Source organism: Peromyscus californicus, unplaced genomic scaffold, assembly GCF_007827085.1.
Source record: "Peromyscus californicus insignis strain IS unplaced genomic scaffold, ASM782708v3 Scaffold_4__1_contigs__length_199733344, whole genome shotgun sequence".
In the NCBI taxonomy this organism is placed as follows: Eukaryota; Metazoa; Chordata; class Mammalia; order Rodentia; family Cricetidae; genus Peromyscus; species Peromyscus californicus.
The window spans coordinates 109,779,381-109,800,783 of NW_026294562.1; the positions used below are offsets into that span (position 1 = coordinate 109,779,381).

Here is a 21,403-nt window from a genome sequence, read left to right on the forward strand (position 1 = left end):
CATGTTAATATGTTCAAAACCAATGTGAAGTCACACAGTGAAACAGTCCAACACTGCCAGAGATACCTTGGATTCCTTGTACATTGCTTTTTTTTTCCAGAAACCTTTTACTGTTACCAAAGGTGTTTTTTTTTTTTCTTTTTTAACGCCCAACATTGAATTGCATGACCCTAAATGAGTTTACAACCCATTGTATAAGAAGCTGGACCTAGAATGTATAATCAGATAATTCAAATCTAATATATTCTATTACAGGAGATAAGCTTAGAGTGTTAGTAGACAAAAAGAGTAATCCCCAGACTCTGGAGTCAGCACTTTGGCTGTCCCTGTGAAATCCTGCAAGCTCCTTGTCTCCTTGCTTTGCCATTCCATGCTGGAGCTATTCCACATCTTTATTCTCCTCATGTCACCAACAGACTGCTGTTCTCCTTCCTTTGGTTCATACGTAATATTCAGATCACTCTTGTGGTTCTTTGATTGGGATGTTCCCCATAGTCTTGGGTATTTGAACACTTGGTCCCCAGTTGGTGCTGCTGTTTGGGGAGGTATGGCCTTACTAGAAGAAAGGTGTCGCTGAGGAGAAGCCTTTGAGATTAAAAAGCCTCTGCCATTTCTAGTTTGCTGTCTAATTCATTGTAGAGACCCACAGAGGTTTCCTAGTGAGAACTTACAAGAATCTGAGCTTGCTTTACCCAGCAGGGCTGCTTTAAGGGATGATTTGACCACTGGCATGGTTATCAGGTGTTGGGAAGGGTCTGCACTTGGCTGTGTGGTGTGCTTTGATCTAGCAAGGGGGAGGTCTTTTGCCCCACCCCTTGGCATTGTTATAAAAAGCCCTTTTGAAGACACAGAAGGTGCCTGTGGATTTTGATCCAGGTCATACCGAAGCTATCCTGTGTTTCTGTCTCCTCTCTGCTATCTTTCGATCCAAAAGTTTCTTATCTCTCTCTCCTCCTCATAGGAACCCTTTAAAAGGTGGGGAGCTGGCCTTCCACAATTCATGCTTGCACTTTACAATGTAAGCTCTCAGCTTACTTAATTTACTCAGTACTGTTAGTCCTCTGGAACCCTAGGCCCAAATAAACCCTTCTTGATGTTGTCTTTGTCATGATGACTTATCACAGTAATAGAAAAGTAGTTGATATAACTCTCAGCTTGCCGCACCTACATCAGTTTTTCTAGGTTTCCTTTAATCTTAGGAAATGATACATAGAGTCATAGTAGTAACCTTTCTCTTTGAGCTGTTAATTCATTGTGCCTGTCTTCTTTGGATCATATACCAAATAATCCCTCCTATAGTTCACTGTGTCTCCTTCCTTGAAAGAGAAGAATAGTACAGTTGAATAGCACCTAACTGTATCGCCTAGATCCATTTTCAGCCTTTGGTCTTTTTATGTGTGTGTTGTGTGTCTTCGTGGCAAGGCCATGACCAAAAGCAGCTTGGAGAGGAAAGAGGTTATTTTGCTTACACTTTCACATTGCAGTGCATCAAGGGAAGTCAAGGCAGGAACTGAAGCAGGGACCACAGAGGAATGCTGCTTACTGGCATGCTCAGCCTGCTTTCTTATACAACTTACGACAATCTACACAGGGTTGGCATGTTACTACTCCCCATCTTACCCCTATAGGAAGGCCCACCTACATCAGTCGTTAATCAAGGAAGCACACTGTTGGCTCACCTACAGGCAATCTGAAAGAGGCATTTTCTCAGTTGAGGTTCCTCTTTCCAGAATGTCAAGTTAACAAAAACCAACCAGGACCATGTACATTTGCTTTCTGTGTCCTATGTAGAAAAAGAAGTAGTTTGGTTTTTGCTGAACAATTGAAAGGTAAACTTTCGATAGGACATGTCATACCTAATATCTCTGCGTGAGTTGCCTTTAAAGAGTTTCTTTCTATATTGCCACATATCATCACATGAAAAAATAACAAATTCTCCAGTATTTTCTAACAACTCTTATTAAATTTTTCCATGTATATTCAAATTATCATATAATGAGGATTTTATCAAGGTCTGTCCATGATGTTTGGTTGTTGTTTTGGTTTTGTTTGTTTGTTTTTTGTCCTTCCAATGCCTTAGCTCTTACTTTCCTAACACTGTCTTTATGAAAAGAAAATGAAAATACTTTGGAAGTGTGTCCTGCATTCTAGATCTGTATGTTTGATTCTTTATACTACATTGTCCCTCTAGTCAGTATTTACAGTAAATCAGCTCTAAAGACTTGGTTAGATTCTGACTTTGCATGGAAGTGTTTCATGGTTTATGTTGTGCATTTAAATTATTTCATCAGGAGACACCATATCAAGTTGCCCCACTGTATGATAATAAGGTTCAGTTGCTTGGTTAAGAGAAATGGTTCAACAGCTTAAGAGCAACTGCTCTTGCGGAGGACCTAAGTTTGGTTCCCAGCACACACACTGGGCAACTCACAACCACCTGTAATTCCAGCTCCAGGAAATCTGATGCTCTCTTCCAGCTTCTGCAGGCACCTGCACTCAAGTGCACTTACCCACACACAGACACATGCACATAAGTATAATTTTGAATAAATTTTTTAAAGTAATGTGGTTCACCAGGAACTCTAACCTGGTCGGGAGGTTCAGTGGTTCCACTGAGGTCTATGGTTGGACAGATTATTACTAGATGAGGAGATGGTGGAGGACCTGAATGACTTAGACTGGCATGCAAATTGAGTTTGTAAAAGGCCAAATCAATTTGAAAAAGAAAAAGGGGGGATGAGAGAAGGGTAAGAGCAATAAACAGGTCTCTCTGGGTTACTCAAAAACAAATTTGGTGATGGTGGACTGGAGGGTGCTTTGTGGGAGTCAGATAATAATAATAATAAAATAGTCACAAAGAGAGAAACAGGAAAGGATGCAGAAATCTATGGAGGAAGAAAAGGATATTAGATCAACAGACTGAATGCCACCTCATCTGAGCAGTTTCCTGGTTAGGGGACAGGACCCAGAAGCTGCTACCGAAAAGGTAAGCCATATGAAAGCCAGGCAATCCTTTCTTCCTCACAAGCCCACAGTCCTCAATCTTCAGATCCACTTGTGGGTGTGGGTGAAGCAGTGATCCTCTAGCAAATGGGTGAGCAGAGGAGAGAGATCCCACTTTGTCATGCTGTGTGACTAGGAGTACAGTGGCGAAGACATCTTGAGGTTATTGTATACAATGATCTACCAGGGTTAGGAGCCTCCATTTGACCTATCATAGCTCCTGTGTGCAGGAAGACCCAGATGGGCAATTTTAGACTGCAGGAATCCAGAGGATGCGAGCAGGCAGCAGAAAGCTGGTTCAGGCTAAGAGCATAAGAAGCTGGCACAGTCCTTGGTATCGGGGAACTGATCTCTTCAACTGAAATTGCTGTGAAATTTCATAATTCTGATTCTGAGGCCAGCAGTTGAGTAAAACCCTGGAGCCATCTAGTCTGTCATTTGCTGCTATAGAGCCTGAGAACTCTTGAAATTTCAGGGATATATGTAATTTGTTTTTGAACAGCTGAATGAAATTGCATATTGTGTAAGCTAAAATCAAAGTACACCAGGAACTCTGCCTTGAGGACTTTGCACATTCTATACTCTGTGCCTTCAACACATTCTACATGAGTTATACACTTCTTTCCCTTCCCTCAAGTCTGTTTTCAAGTGGCATGTTATTGTTGAGGCCTTCCTTTGACCATCCTGTATAAGATAACAACATTGCACCATCACTACCTTGCTTCCGTGTCCTGACTTACTATCTCCATAATAACTATCAACATTTGGCATACTATGTATTTCTACCCCCTTCCATATGATGCAGATCCTGAATGTAATGGAGTTTTCATTCCTGATATGGCCCCAGTAACTAAAACATGATTTTGCATATAATAAGTGATAGATACATAAGGCAAGTATTGATTCTGTTGTTATTCTCTACAAGAAACCCAAGATTCAGTTGGATTGCTGTCTGCAGCAACAACCCAGAATAAATTTGGAATGTGAGTTGAGTAGGATCAAGATACTGTTTCCCCTTTCTTGCCACCTTGAATCTGTGTGATTCTACAGTCAAGACTATGTGTTTCTAGCATTCCTGGGGAGTGTCCCATGAGGTATAGATTTCCAACCCTGTATCCTCAGCTGGAACCTCCCCAGTACCTGGTATGTGCCTTATCTGAAGGCCACCACGACTAGCCATACTTTAACCTTCATAAATCAGCATTGTAAAATAAATGCATAAGATGAGAGAGAAGCTTCCAAGGGAAACAAAGAAACCTGAGATTTAAGGAGGTTAATTTGTTCAAAGTATTAGATACTGTTACTGAAAGCCTTTGCCTAGAATGCTATTTTCATCCCGGCTTTGTGTGCTCTTCCTACTCCAAAGATTGCTTCAGAGTGTTAGAATGAAGCTAAACAAGCATCAATAAACTGTAGATCTTAAGCTCCAACAATATAGATCAAAGTAAGAAAGACTTTCGCTTTGCTTGTTTTTATCTAGATCTGAAAATACAACTATTCTCTGAAAGCTTGAATATACACCAAGTGTGAAACTTGAGACTATCTTGTATTATTAACATGGTTTCCTGAAACTAATAAAAATGAGATTTCAGTTTCTGAAATGGGCTACGGTTCTTGAAATAATTCAGTTGTGAGCACCTGGCCATGTTACTGTAAATATAGATCCAGGTTTCATCCTAAGACTGGATCTGTTTAGGGGTATGTAGCAGGGATCAGGTATTATCTGCCAGTTACCAGAAATAATTAACCCTAATAATTATCCTCAAAGTTTTTAATAATGTTTTTCAATTTATGAAATACTTGTTTGGAACATTGCTTTGCCTACATGAGATGCACAATAATTTTAACATGGATAGTTAGGGAATAAGCTACATTTATACCTTTCACATAGTGACCAATATTGATGTGTTTATGAATGAGCATTTTAGGATTTATGCAGGTGTGCAATTCATCCCATTTAACTAATAGGAAAAACATTGTGTGAGGAATAGTAACTTTCTAAAGACGCTTGATGGAAAAGTATGATTGGGGGTGTCTTAGGGTTTCTTTTGCTGTGAAGAGACACCATGACCGCAGCAACTCTTATAAAGAAAAACATTTCATTGGGGTGGCTCATTTACAGTTCAGAGTTTTAGTCCATTGTGATCATGGCAGGAAGCAAGGCAGCATGCAGGCAGACATGGTGCTAGAAAAGGAGCTGAAAGTTCTATATCTTGCAGGCAACGGAAAGTAGTCTGTATCACTGGGTGTGGCTTGAGCATATATGAGACCTCAAAGTCTGCCTCCACAGTGACACACTTCCTCCAACAAGATCACACCTATTCAACAAGATCACACCTAACAGTGCCACTCCCAATGATCTTATGGTGGCTAATTTCTTTCAAACTATCACATTGGGTCAGTGAACTTCTTCTGGCTAGTGGTAATTGCCAAACAGTCCCTGATGCTTAGAACTAGATAATATTAGAATCATGTAAAATTGCCAACATATGACTAGTTTTGACCTGTAGTAACAGCAAGCAATCTTATGTGATTCAACTATTAAGAGAACAAAGCTGTTAAGAGAACATAGGTAAAGTCAGAGCAGACATTTCTGCCAACACTTCCCTTGTGTATTCTAAACATGCATTCTACTACTGAGGTATATTCCTGTGGGTCCTGGTGCCAGGCAGTGTCAAGGGCGGGCTTACTCTCCTGGCATGGGTTTTAGGCTAGACCAGTCTTTGGTTGGCCACTCCCTCAATCTCTAGTCCACTGTTACCTTAGCATATCCCATAGGCAGGACAGACTGTAGGTTGAAGGTTATGTGATTGGGTTGGTTTCCCACTCCCTCTATTTGAAGTCTTGTTGGTCACAGGAGATGGCCAGTTCAGGCTATGTATCTGCTATTGCTAGAAGTCTTAACAGGAGTCATCCTTGTAGATACCTGGGAGATTCCCTTGCACAAGGTTTTTACCTGACCCTGAAATGCCCCCACATTCCAGTAGCCTCTTTCAGTACTCTCTCTCTCCCCCAAACCTGATCGCTCATGTTCCCATTCTCACCTGCCCTCAGTCCACTCTTGAAATCTTTAGTATTTCCCCTTCCCAGGGAGATCCATACATTCCCCCATGAACCCTCCTTGTTACATAGTCTGTCTGGGTCTGTGGATTGTAGCATAGTTATCCTTTATTTTACAGCTAATGTCCACTTATGAATGAGTACATACCATGTTTTTCTTTCTCAGTCTGGGTTACCCCACTCAGGATGATTTTTTCTAGTTCCATCCAGTTGCTTGGAATCTTGGAATCATTTTAATTTGTGTTTCCCTGTTGACTAAGGATGTTGAACATCTTTTTAACTGTTTTTTTTTTTTTTTTTGGCCATTTGAGATTCTATTGTTGAGAATTCTCTATTTAGATCTGTAACCCATCTTTTGATTGGATTATTTGGTTTGTTAATATCTAGATTCTTGAGTTCCTTATATATTTTGGAAATCAGCCCTCTGTCAGATGTGGGTTGGTGAAGACCTTTTTCCATTCTGTAGGCTGCTGTTTTGTCCTATTAATGGTGTCTTTTGCCTTACAGAAACTTTTCAGTTTCATGAGGTCCCATTTATTAAGTGTTGATCTTAGTATCTGCACTATTGATGTCCTTCCTGTTCAGAAAGATTTCTTCTTTAGCCAATGAGCGCAAGGCTATTTCACACTTTCTCTTCATTCAGATTCAGTGTATCTGGATTTATGTTGAGGTCTTTGATCCACTTGGACTTGAGTTTTGTGGAGGGTGACAGATGTGGATCTATTTGCATTTTTCTACATGCATACATCTAGTTAGACCAGCACCATTTGTTCAAGATGCTTTCTTTTTTCCATTGTATAATTTTGGCTTCTTTGTCAAAAATCAGGTGTCCATAGATGTGTGGACTTATGTCTGGGTCTTCAATTCTATTCCACTGATCCACATGTCTTTTTATACCACTAACATGCAGTTTTTATTACTATAGCTCTGTGGTAGAGCTTGAAATCATGGTGATACCTCCAGAAATCCTTTTATTGTACAGGATTGTTTTAGCTATCCTGAGTTTTTTGTTTTTCCATAAAAAGTTGAGTATTGTTGTTCAAGGTGTGTAAAGAATTGTGTTGGGATTTTAATGGGGGATTGCATTGAATCTGTAGATTGCTTTTGGTAAGATGACCATTTTTACTATATTAATCCTGCTGATCCATGAGCATGGTGGATCTTTCATCTTCTGATACCTTTTCCAATTTCTTTCTTCAAAGATTTGAAGTTCTTGTTGCACAGGTCTTTCACTTGGTTAGAGTTACCCCAAGATATTTGAGATTATTGTAAAGGATGTTGATTCTCTGATTTCATTCTCAGCTTGTTTATCATTTGTATATAGGAGGGCTACTGATTTTTTTTTTAGTTAATCTTATATCTAGCCACTTCACTAAAGGTGTTTATTAGCTGTAAGAGTTCCCTGGTAGTTTGGGGGGTTGCTTATGTATATTATCATATCATCTGCAAATAATGATACTTTTGACTTTGGAGAAGGAGCTGAGGATTCTACATCCTGATCTACCGGCAACAGGAAGTGAACTGTGTGTCACACTGTGCATAGCTTGAGCATAGGAGACCTCAAAACCCACCCCCACAGTGACACACTTCCTTCAACAAAGCCACACCTACTCCAACAAAGCCATATCTTCTAATAGTTGGCTGGTACTATTTTGGGACTTGTAACCTGTCATTCTATCCCCTTCTTGTCTGTTAAGAGTTTCTGCTGAAAAATCTGCTAGACTCTGATGGAGTTGCACTTAAGTGTGACTTGGGACTTTTCTCCTGCAGATTTTAAATTTTGAACTGTAATTAACAAGTTTTATAACAGTGTGCTGTGGAGGAGCTCATTTCTGGCTGTTTGTAGTTGGGATTACATTTACATAAGCCTCCTGATTTTGGGTGCCTGTGTCATTCTCAAGAACAGAGAATTTTCTGCTATCATTTCATTAAATATGGTTGCTGTTTAACTATTTTGTTTTATTTCTTAAGACAGGTTTGCTGTGTAAACCTCAAACTCATGATCTTCAGTTTCTCAAGTACAGAGATTACAGGTGTGTACCACCATGCCCAACATCATTAATAGGTTTGCTATGTGCTTAATCTCTTCTTTTGAGTATACTAATTATATATATGTTTAATCTTTAATAGTGTGCCAAAGACCATGAATTCTCTTTTCATTCTTTGTTTCTACTTTTTTCTTTTTCTGAAGCAGGGTCTTACTATGTACCCCTGGCTGACATGTAACTCACTTATGTAGACCATGCTGACTTCAAACTCACAGAGATCCATCTGCCTTTGGCTTCTGAGTGCTGGGATTAAAGGTTGTGCCACTGTGGCCAGCTGTTTCTACTATTTTTAATTAGTTTTTCAAATGAGCATACAAAGCATTGGGTTTTATTCTGGTATTTTCATATTTGCTTTTTTGGTTTTTGATGGTGGTGGTTTTTTGTTGTTTTGTTTTGCTTTGTTTGAGACAGGGTCTCTTTATGTAGACTTGGCTGTCCTGGAACCATGTAGACCAGGCTGGCCTTGAATTCACAGAGATCCACCTGCCTCTGGCCTCCCAAGTGCTGAGATTAAAGGCATGTGCCATTGTGCCTGACTTTACTTTGTTCTTATCTACATTTTTGTGGCCTTTTTTCTGAATGGAATATTTTAAAACAACTGTCTTCCATGTAGATATTTTGTTTCATTATTTTTTGAGATTTTAAGTTGAATCTTTCATTTGTTCTTTTGAGACTTTCCTTTCCAAAGTTTCTATTTGGTTCTTTTTCACAATTTCTTTGCAGAATCTCTCATTCATATCCAAGATGTATTCCTGATCCCATCTAACCTTTCATCTGAATTCTTTTGGATCACATTTTTTTATCAAGCATTCTCCTGAATTATTTGTCAGACCTTTCATCCATTTCAGTTTCTTTGGAATTTGTTGCTAGAGAATGATTTTTAGAAATTTTTTAGTATGATTTGGGTTTCTGCATTTAGATTTGTATGTATGTCTCATGGTTCTTTCAACTGCTTTTACAGTGTGGCCATAGTAAGTGACAATCTCCTAAAGATGTGCGGGTATCAGTTTGTTTTAAATTGTTAGCTTTTTTTCCAGATGGACAGGCACCAAAGTATAGTCTCCTGTAATTTCTTTTAAAAAAAAGGATTTACCTTAGTTCTTTACTTTATGTATATGAGTGTTTTGTCTACATGTGTATGCCTGGTGCCAAAGTAGGTCATTTTGGTGTCGAATCCTCTGGAACTGAACTTACAGACTGTTATGAGCCTCCTTTTGAGTGCCAGAAATGGAACCCAGGTCCTCTGCAAGAACAGTAAATGCTCTTGACTGCTGAGCCGTCTCTCCAGCCCTTCCCTGTAGTTTCTCCAGGTGTGATTAGTGGATGTGAACAGGATGTGCACTGTTTGGGCTCTGTGGTCCACATGAACACACCAGCAGTCAGGCAGAGTGATGTGGGATAAACTTCTAAAATCTACATCAGGTGGTAGTGGCATCCTTTGGTGGTGTTGATGTTGGCTGTATTACTGGTAAGGGTCTTTGGCACTGCCTGCACCAAGTAGTAAGGGGCCTAAAGTACTTACAGTGGTCACACACAATCCTGAGAACAGTCCACGGTCATTAGAGCATAAGGGGCCAGTAGAGGTAGGAACTGTAAAGCAGCAAGAATTGCAGTGTTCTTTGCTGCTACTGTAGAAGGAGCTGTACCCCTGCCCCTGCCCCTGCCACACCATGAACCAGGATATGAACCATTGACTAGGGCTTTTCTCCTTAAGAATCTTTGAAATGAAGTACCTCCACATGTGAGCTTATGTCACAGTCACTCCCAAGGAAACTTCCTCTCTGGACCATATAGTCTAAGACAGGGCAGCAGCACAGAGCTAGGGCATTGTTTCCAGCTACCTTAGCATGCCCTTGTGAATGGGCATCTGTGGAAGCAAAACTTCCCTCTCCTTGTTTCTGACACCCATGTACTGAACTGAAAGGAGTGGTTAGACCAGCACGAGTGACTGACAGGTGTGAATTTACATGGTTTCTCCCATTTCTCATCTCAGAGTGCAAGTCTGTTTATCTCGCTATCCTTTTCTTTTTTTCTTTATAGAGGTGTTTCTTTAGCTCACAGTTCTAGAGGTTCAGGGACAGCACCAATACTGACTGGGGCTTTTATAAAGGCATCATGATGACAAGAGCACATAGAAGCCAGAGAAGGTCTCTCTCTCTCTTGAGACAAGGTTTCTCTGTGTAGCCCTGGCTGTCCTGGAACTCATTCTGTAGATCAAGCTGTCCTAGAACTCAGAGATCTATCTGCCTCTGCCTCCCAAATGCTGGGATCAAAGGCGTGCAAGACCACCTCCCAACAGGATCTCTCCTTTGATCCTTCCCTTCTCCTGTATTTTGCATCACCCATCCCTACAGTATAGGGTGCTCAATGGATTTTCGTCACAGTCACTTTGTTGAGCCAAGTTTGGTTCTCAACTAGGATACTAAGTACTGAGCTAGTGCCATCGAATATGTGTGTGTTACATCCCAGAAATTGTATATGCAGGGGTTTCTGATATTCCTTTTCAAGATGGCTCCTCACTACAGTTCATGTAGGCTTGCTGAAGAATGACATGAAATCCTTTTCCAAAGCAAAGCTACTAAGTAGATTTCAGGCTTATCCAGTTACACAATCCTACAGGGGTTGCAAAACTTTGCAGTAGTCATTAATGTAAGCAGCCTTGCTGGTGGTTCACTGGAACTATTTTTTTTCCTCCCTTAACCCACCAGAGGGGCAGTAGATGCCTGGATGGTTCTCTTAATATACTATTGTCCCAAGATCCTGAATCTTACAAGGTTCCAGGTACTAGTCTGTTGATTACAGTGATCCTCCATTATCACTCATCTCAAAATGCAGCAATATTTTGTTGCTTTTGTTTTTCTTTACAGTAGAGCTGATGAGTGTTGAGTGCTCCTAATCAGCTATTGCATTCAATCCAAGTCATGCATCTGTCATATGAATGTTACAAGACAGAAGGTGAGAGCCAAGTATTGGAGATGTGTAGTCGGAAGGTTTCTCCAGTCTCGCCCGGCCCCAAGGTCCAACAGCCACTAGTACTTGGGGATGTCTTTCTGTATGCTGTGAATATATGTTGCTATGATTGGTTAATAAAGAAGCTGCTCTGGCCTATGGCAAATCAGGTTATAACCAGGCAGGAAATCCAAGATAGAGAGAGGAAGAAGAAAGAGTGGGGAGAGATGCTGCTAGCCACCGCCAGGAGAAGCAAGATGTGAAAGTACAGGTAAGCCATGAAGCCACGTGGCAACTTATAGATAAATATAAATGGGTTAAGTTATAAGAGTTAGCTAGCGAGAAGCTTAAGCCATAGGCCATATAGTTTTTAAATAATATTAAGCCTCTTAATTATTTTTATAAGCGGTTGTGGGACCTCAGTGATGGGCAGGATAGGAGAAACCTTCCGGCTACAGAGATAAAATGAAGTTTGAGAAAAAGTACGTATCTTTGACTCTTGCTATAGTAGTGGTAAGGGGCAGGGCCAGGTTTGCCTTGTACTACATGCTCAATAAATGGTAAATATATAAATGAATGGATGGATGCCTCACTAGTAATTAATAAGTGCTCCCATTTTTAATTGTGTAGCAAACATCTTAAGTGAGATCTCTTCAGAACTATGTAATGTATTTAGCTAGAAGGAAACATAGAGATACCCTTACTTTGAAATTGAAAAATTAAAGGTTGAAAAACATGATTACACTAATGTTGTACTGAGACAAGAATACAGTTAATACTCCTGGTTACCAGTGTATTACCCCATCTAATGCATCATAGGATAAAGCAACTTTCTCATCATTATCAGTAACTAACATGGATGATTTTCACATCCTGAATATGACAGCATAGTCTCATTTAGTGTTATAACCTAAAGAAGCTTTTAAGGTGATTTATTATAGGCTCTATCATACAGGAGAAAATACACAAAATGTTCAATGACTTGTCAAAGGTCTGCTAGCTAGAAAATCAACACTCAAACTCAGAGGATCTGGAGCCCCACATGCAGGGCACATTTCACATTAGACTGAAGGATATGAGTGTACTTGAAGCTCATTTGGTTTTGACATAGTGACATGGCATACAACTCTCCAATTGGGGGCAACAGGAAATGTTTATTTATGTACAAGTACATGGGAAATCAATTTCCATTCAGCTTTTTAAAAAATTATTACAAATAAAAAGATTTTGTTAAATACATTCATTCTTTACACACAAAATACATCCTTTACACTTTTACTCTCATTATGAATTACCTCTTAATGATAAAACTTAAACTACAACAGTCAGTAGGTTTGGCGATTTGATGATCTTTTTTCCAAGGAGGAAGATCCAAATGTTGAGACAGTTGATAAATAAGAAACCAATGCTCCTTCATTGACTGAATGATCCTACCAGGTTTAATGAATGCCTTCTCCAGTATGATTGGTAGCTGTCTTTAAAGGAATGCTGAGCACTTCGAAATTCTCAGTGATGACAATGTAATTTCTACAAAGACTAAAGAACTCCTTATAAAATTGGTAGCCATATCAAAATGACATCCTCACAGAAAGATTCTCACAAATAAACCTGACAGCTAGGCATTATTCAGGGGTCCTGTTGATCAATTTAACCAAGATCATAAGTTTCATTCTCCAAGCAGGACTTTAAGATGTTCTAGTTAAATAAATACAAATTGCTTGATTTGTTAGTCTAATTGTTTTTGAGATGTGTAAGAAACCATATGACCATGTGCAAAAATTACATAAATGTTCTAGCAGCATTACTTATGCTAACCAGAAAGTAGAAACAATCTAAATATCCAAAATGTGATTAATTCACAAATAAAATAATACACACACTCACACACAATGCACATACACACATACATATATACACATACACACAATGGAATATTACTTAGCCTTAAAAAGAATGTTCTGACTCATGCTACAACACAGATGAGCCTTGAAAACCTTAACAGAAGCCAGACACAAGAGGCCACACATTGTATGGTTATATTATATGAAAAGCAAATCCATAGAGACAGAAAACAGATGGACCATTGCCAGATGCAGGGGAAGAAGGAAGTTTGGCTGCTAATGGATACAGAGTCTTTTGGGAATGACATATTCTGAAGTTAGAGAGTAGTGAAATGTACAATATAATGAGTATACTAAAAACACTGCATTTTATACTTCAAAGGGGTGAGTTACTGTGTGTGGATTGTGTGAATGTTTAAAAGACATAATTTAACTTTAAAATATTTTCTTTGGGTTCCTGGTTCTTCTTTGTCCCCTTTTTGAAATTGGATTGAATTTTTTTTTTTTTATAAATCTTCTTTCTACACAATGTATTTAACTAATTGTACTTGGGTTACCAGTGGCTTATATTTCTAATGGCCTTTTTGTTAAGTAAAAATAATACATGGACACAAAATATATATTGTACTGTTAATATCTGCATATTGACATTTAAAACCAAGAACTATGCTTATATTAAAGTAGATTATTAGGATTTATATAGTGATATATATGTGGAGTTTACTGAGATCTTATGCATAAAACCAGTAGCCATATAGTAGGAATTGAGTTCATAAAATTCACTGGTCAACCTGTTTGCTGAAACTGTATACGTAAAATATCTGTGTTTTAATGGAGAGATTAAGAAAATGAAGAAAATCAAGGATTTTCTAAGTCTTCACAAAGCAGCTTCTGTAAATATTTTAACTAGCTGCTGAGATCTCCAGAATTAAATATTTTGCATTTTATTTCATCCCTATGCTAAAAGTCATGCAATAAACTGTGTGCAATAATATACAGGGCATACTTTTTTTTTAATTCTTGTCTTAGTTCTTTATTGAAATTTTTAGCAGAATTTTTTTCTTTTCTGAAAATAGCAATTTTACTCATGCACTAGTTAAGACAGCTTTGTGTGTCTTGTTTACACACCATCAAGGGAGCTCTAACCATCTGGTATGTCTAGACGGACACTCCAATGAGTAGAAGTTAGAAGCCAGCATTCCAATCATTTGAAATGTTTTATGTCAGGGACCTGAAAATCCCAACCAATCCTTAAAGGATAAAATTACTTAAAAAATTCATTTAGTAAATCAACTGACATTCATTGTCAAATAGTCTACAAGAAAGTTCCACTAACATTCTGTAATTGTATAGGACATGAGAATATTTATTCCTAATGATTACATTCCAGAAGCAATATGCTTAGCAGCTGTTTTTCAGAGGGCTTTATCAAGTTTATTATTATTATTATTATTATTATTATTATTTTACTCAGGCATAACTGTGTAATTTTAAACAAAAGCTATGTGCCATTCACCAACTAGTGAATTATTCTAACCAAACAGATTCTTTTCTTACTCTGTATATGAATTTTTGCTCTATTGGGAGATTAGTACCCCAATTTTTATTTCAAAATGTAGCACACACATAGAAAGAAGGATAAAAATATCTTGGAGTATTAGTAATACATTCATCAAGTGATGTCATATGTGGAATTAAATTCTAAAAGCAGATCCTATAACTGGGATTTATGATTCCATTTTTACCTACAGATGGAAAGAAGAGCCACACGACCAGAATTACTCTTTCTTGGTCATTCATTATACATTATTAGTAACAGGAGAAAAGCATGAGTAATTGAAGAGCTAATCAATAGTATCATTATCTAAGTCTGATCCCAGTAAGAAACTAAGAGTCAACAACTACCCTGATGTTCACCAAGAGGATAACAATAACCACCTTAACACGCTTTTATGACCTAGTTTTCAAACACAAACAAGGGCAATAGTAGACAGCAAATGTGACCCCTTAAAGATAACAACCAGGGCATGGTCTTCCCGTGGAGAACAAGACCAAGAAGAGGTTTGCATTGCACTGTGAGGTATTTCAGTTCTAAGAGAGAGTTTCCTGATAAGGAATTTACAACCCTGGAATCGTCCGTTGAGACAGAATGTCTCCCAAGATGTATGGAAAGAAACAAAGTGAATCAGAGATTTCCTTGTAGAAACAGAACTCTTTTCTTTATAACAGACTGCCCCAAACCATTTCTTAAAGTCTAGAAATGGAGTCTCCCTTTGTTACCCTAGCTCCCACCTCGGCTCCCCCAGTACCTGGGACTAAAGTCACACGTCACTGCCTCTACTTCCAAAGTCTAAAGTAGGTAGAAGAAAAACAAAAACAAAAACAAAAAAACTCTAATATTTGAGTTCTTCCTATTTGCTGAGCAACGTATTTTTAATTTATCTCATCTAATTTTCAGCATATTCCTAACAGGTTCATCTCACAGATGAGGAAGCTCCAGTTCCAACTTTGCCCACAGCCTTCCCTAACTTTTATATTGTAGGGCTGCACACAGCTAACCTAATGCCTCACTTTTATGCCTCTCCCTTTACCACCCTCTGGCGTCGCCACTGACCAAGAATTTCATTGGAATATGGCTCAGCATCTGCCATTCTGCTTTAAATCGGAGGAAAAGCAAGAAAAAAATTAAAAATTAACTCATGCACCTGATGAGGCCAAATAAGAACTGGCAACCAGCCTTTGTCTTCAGATTTCCTCTACAAGGAGTCAGAGGAAGTCCCACCCAAATTAAGTATATTTCTCCCCAGACTGATTTAAGCGCAATGGTTTGCTTTTGTAAAGACTAAGGAAGAGCCACCTGTCAGACTGGAAAGGGTATACGCTATTTTAAAAATGGAATTTTATAAATTTTAATTAGCAAAAACTGCTTTAAGTGATTTTATTTTCAAGTTAAAGCCCTGTTTTGTTACTTTGTACATAAAGCCAATTGGCCTTCACCCTTTCAAACTCATTTTCCCCCAAATCAAGAAAACCTATCAAATGTCATTTGAGACTTTCTCAAGTGGATCTTAAGGATGGATTTCTGCCGGTGACCCTCCTATCCTCCTCTCATGGAACACTGGACTACTGGGGGACTCTTTAATGGAGGATCCTCTTACACTAAAACACTTCTAAAATCCTGAAGAGAAGACATTGTGTACTAAGCCAAATGAGATGAATAATTTCCATGATTTCACATAGCCCTGGCCTAAATGATACATACCTCTCCCATGTTTAACTTGGAAGCCAGTTTGATTTCAACAGGGGCTGACAAGGCATTTCTAGTTTAGGACATAATGGCAGATCAGTCTCTTGGCGTAAGGATACATAGTTAACCTTTTCCCTAGACGGTAGTGCATTTATGACAGAAGAAAAAGCCTTTTCTTTTTTAAATGTCATTAGTTGTTGGTCAACATATATTTAGTTGAGCATAAGGAAAGGTACTACAATCTAGAAATTTGAGTTACTAGAGCATCTGGTTCAACCCTCAATCAACAAGGTAGGTCATCTCCACATTTTCTTTACAGTTTATATCTACCCTTTGCTTGACAGAAAGGCAGTCACTACCAGAGGGTTCCAATGTTTTGAGAAATTCTCCCTAACACAGAGCCCAGTCTGCGGCTCTAGGGCTTTATAGTGTGGTGGTCTGCATTCTACCCCTTTGAACTGTGAAGCATCTACTAGTTATATTCCTCTCTATGCCACATCCCACAAAAATCCTTCAAATAATCTTCAACTATCTTAAATGTTAAGTTCATTTACACAGCGAGTTATCCCTCCATTTGTTTTTAATTTCAAAGATCACCAAGATAGCCAGTGTGGCTCACATCTATACTCCCAGTAAGACTGAGGCAATAGAATGTTCAAAGCCAGTCTGAATTACAATGTGATTTCTATGTAGACTAAGATCTGGTCTCAAAATAACAACAACAAAACAAAACAAAAAAGGCAGTGCCTCCCAGGAGTAATTATACCAAGAACATCCTGAGATTTAGGAAGAAGATGAAATGACAGCTACATTATTCAATATTAATGACTGATCTGAAGGGATAATATCAAACCAATATTGCCTGTGTGTACAGTGTAAAGGAAGGCAGTGTTCCTTTCAAACACAAATAAACTTGTGCCACAGGAACAGAAAACCCAGAGGAGAAAATATATCTTTGTTTAGTGTTTAACAGTAATTGCTTAGGTGGAATACATTTTGTCAGAAGGAAAAGATGTGAAACATACCTATCAAGACCATGGCTGAAGGAAGAAAGTAAACCATAGCAGCTAAAAATTCTCAAAACAAAACAAAACAAAAACAAAAAAACGTCCAAACCTACAACTTCTTCCAGAAGCTAATAGGAAAGTGATTCTTACGTATGTATGGCCATGTGCTACAGAGCGTCCTGTAGGATTAAGACTCAGAAACTTTCCCTATCTTTAAGGCCACTGGTATCATACATGGGGTGGGGGTGGGGGTACAAGTTCAAAATGATTCGCAACTGATATTTTTTCAGAATCAGTCTAACCAAAAGTTGATGCTGTGGGATAGCTCAAAGAGTAGACTGGCAAATCCTTGATCTAACACTGGGAGTCAGTCACTCGGTCCTTCCAAGGAATACTTTCATGAAAAGAAGATAAAGAATCTGCTTCCTCCCTCTATCAAGCCTCATTGCCTTGAATCATGCTAGTCCAAACATCCTGTTTTGGTCAGTGGTCTCTTAGTTTCACAAGCAGAACTTGATGGACTGTCATGCTAATACATTTGTTTCATGTTTAGTTATTGTCTTGCCACTTAGGGAAGATGCTGATATCAAAAAGGACTAAAATATGGGTGAGAAATGAAAGCCAGAAAAAGCCAATGATGTCAACTTACAAGTCTACACAAAAGATAATTGGCTCTATATAATTAAATATTAATACAATCCAACAGATCTAATAAAAGAATACAAAGGAACACAGCTTTGTGTAGGAAAAGGAGAAATCACTAAGTCCTTGAGGATACAGTCTATACAAAGCTATATCAGACAATTATATGATTCCATAGATCTTTTCCCAGCATGACTCTAGAACCTGAACATGTGTTTTCATTGGAAGCTACAGAAGATTGCCGTGTATTTAATAATTTTATTTAAAAAAAGAAAAATAACATATCACAAATGGAAAAAGAGATGGTCTCGTCAGGATAAGCCAAACTACATTACAATAAATCAAATCTTGTTTTTTTTTCACCATTAAACAATTTTATGTAAAACTGGCTTATCAGAGCAGATATTGCCCTGCCAATAAGAATTATTAGGCAAAATAATATTTATGTCCTTCCCTAGATTAAGATGACTCTTTCTCAATTACCACTTTAAAGACTTTCGTTTAAAAAAACAAATAAAAAACATCTTGGCAATGAATCATTTATTAAACTGGTATTTATTGCACCTATAATATTGTCAAAGATTGTTCTCAAATTTGAGACACATCACTGGACAAATATCCAAAAGGCCTAATCTGAAAGTCACAGAACTGTGGAACGTAAGGGTCCAGCTTCTCAGGTGTCCACACTAACGGCCCAAGGATTGATGACTGTGATCTCCTGAACGTCTCAGAGACCCAGGGGAAGAGGGACCTGGAGTAGAGCTCCTGAGCTGCTTCTGAACCTGGAGGGCAGATGGGGGTGCTATACGCTTAAGAAATAAGAATAACTGTTACTCTGGAACTAAATTAGTCCATTCTAACAAAGCCCTTAAAGTTCCCAAAGCAACATTATTTTTAACAGTGCTGTGAGACAAGGCTGAGTCATCATATGCCGAGGAGATCAGAAGTTTTTGGTAAAGAAAAGTAAATAAATCTAAATTTAGGGACATTCTCTCACAGTAGAAAGATAAATTCTTCTGTAACCATGATTAGTTTATCTTTAGTTGTTGGCTTAATAGAGAAGTCAAGGTAATGATAAATGATTTTGATTTTCAATTCAAGTGATTTTTCTCCCTGTATAAAGGAAAGGCAGTGCAAACTTTTGGCAAGCCTTTCTCTTTCTTATAGAATCAAGGAAAGCATAGAGAGCAAGTTACAATACCAATGATGGGTAATAATACACGCAGTCCCATGTGAAACAGATTGGACATTATGGAATCTGCTAGATAAATGCTAGAAATGTATTACCAATAGCCTGCTGTGTTGACTCACTGCTTTACAATTCAGTAGCTTCCCAAGAGTGTCGTGTCATGTCCAAGACTGTCACCATCAATACCAACAGCGGAATTACACGTCATATCCTCATTCAGTGATTCATCACTCAGTTATGCTATACAGCAAGCCCAGAAACACCTGACGGCACCAACAGCATACAGATTTAATTGCTGTCGCAATTTGCATTCATGAGCGTGAACAAATTGGAAGGTATCAAATCATGGCACTGAAGAAAACAGGAACCCATTCAGCAGCACATCTTCCAATCTGAGACCTGTTTTGAAATTGGCTAAGTAAAGGCATATATACCTCCATTTGAATTGGAGATTTGCGGTAACACATGCATACCAGGATGGGAAGGAAGAAGAGGGAGTGGAAAAGGAAAGCTCTGAGGTGAGACCAGAGGAAAGAAAAGATAAAGGGAAAAGAATGCATTGTCATGAATCTGAGATCAACATTAATATAAGATGATAAATGACAACTCGGCTTGCTTCCCAAGCAGGCCTTTACTAAGTTTCTTGAAGATACAAAAAGTTTGTGAAACTTTTCATCTGTTGCTATTCTCACTTATCATACTAAAAATGTCTACAAAATCCTAAGCCTTGGTCTAGCCAAGGATAGTTCCAGAAAGGAAAAGGTGCAATTTGTTATGAAGGACTGTGCTCTGTCTGGAACCCTGCTCTGTAGTCAGTCCGTATTCCACAGTATTTTGGTCATATCTGCTCTGTTTTCTCATGCTACTCAAAATGTCTTACAAGTAATCTTTTTTATTTTAATGCCATCATCCATTGTATTTTTCCCCATTTTTTTTCAGACTTTGATTTACTTAAAGGGCAGGAAAGGTGTTTGAAGGAATAGGAGAAAGTTAAGAAATTTCAAGGAGAATATGAAAGAAAAAGGATTCTCATGTCCAAACCCATCCTAGAAAAGGTGGTAATGAGGCTTTGAAAAAGACTGCTGATTCATGGATTTCCCCCATTTTTTTTTTTTTTATTTCTAGGTAATACATCTAAGGGTATCAATATCAATGTAGTAAAACGTTTGGTCTGTGAAATACCATAATCATTAGCACCAAAAGGAGTCATGGAGCTGTATATGTTATCAGACAATAATTTTTACTGTTGGTCATGAGAAGAGTTTTTGTTTTTACATCCCAAAGGTTTTGAAAGTGCTTGTGGACAAAAGAAATAACACTTTTCAAAATCTCCATGGGGTTGTCACTAAGTACCACAGAGACAGAACTGGGCCTTTCCAGTTTTGGTTTACCTGGTAGACAAGAAAACCATGGGCACCAGATTACCACTGAAGCCTAGAGAACAGCCCCACATGCACCCGCTGACACACAGGAGGGATTCCTACAGTACATGATCCCCTGCACTGTGTTCAGGAATGCATTTTTACTTGCTTTTTAAAAAACAAAAGCAACATGCTCTGCAGATCATGGAGCGCTTAGTGCAATTTTCTCCTTGCTCCAATGCCAGACTGCAAAAGGCTGAAACCATTATGTGTTCTGCTAATGCTGGCCTGCAGTCGAGGCCCTTGGCCTGCATGCTTTGTAAGCTCTGGAGCCTACAGGAGTCAGAAGGTCCAAGAGCGGGAGCCATAGTCATTGCCAGATTCCCTAGCAACATACGGCCCACCAAGGCAACTACTGATTCCCTTTGATTCTCTTTGCCTCAGCCTTTAGTTGAAATTACAACAAGTCAAATAGCTGATGCTTTTCCCCTCTCCGGGTAAGGGTGAAGATACATTGTTCACCAGTGTGTTCTGTCTTGCTTCACTGATGAGTCGGCATGCTAAGTCAAGGAAGAGTTTCTCCACATTATCGGATTCCTTGGCTGAAGTCTCCAGGTAATACATGTCCTGAGCCTCTGAGAATTCCTCTGCCCTCTGCTGGGATACCTCTCTCCTTTCAGCCAGGTCAATCTTGTTGCCTGTAACAATGGTAAATTAGAGAAAGAACAGTCACTTGATTTTGTTTAGGCCGGGAAGTATCGAGATTCAATTCCAGAGCTGAAATCAATGGCCAGATTAAACGGATGGACAGGTAAAGCAAAGCAAATGTGGCCATGATCACAGGAATGTTTACCAGTGCCATTTGTAATGACAAAGACTGGAAACACCCCAAACTGCTTGTATAAAGGGCAATGCAGGCACACAAGTATTCAACCTAGTAAAGAAAACAAGCCAATGAGGAATAGTCTATACAATGTCATGAATCAAGAATACCAGCAAAGAAAGCAAAGCAGAAAAGGTATTATTCGCAACTGCCTAAATGGAAAACTTTAAAAA

At 38.7% G+C, this 21,403-nt stretch overlaps 1 protein-coding gene across 3 annotated transcripts in view; it reads right to left on the bottom strand.

Annotated features, from left to right (window-relative positions):
* Positions 1 to 12,194: 12,194 nt before the first annotated feature.
* Rab30 (RAB30, member RAS oncogene family) overlaps positions 12,195 to 21,403 on the bottom strand; it is a 103,243-nt gene continuing 94,034 nt past the window's right edge. For all 3 annotated transcript variants that reach the window (XM_052714149.1, XM_052714151.1, XM_052714150.1), the window contains exon 5: positions 12,195 to 21,045. In XM_052714149.1, the coding sequence (XP_052570109.1) occupies positions 20,795 to 21,045 (251 nt within the window). In that variant the 3' untranslated portion in view covers positions 12,195 to 20,794. The remainder of the gene's footprint in view (positions 21,046 to 21,403) is intronic.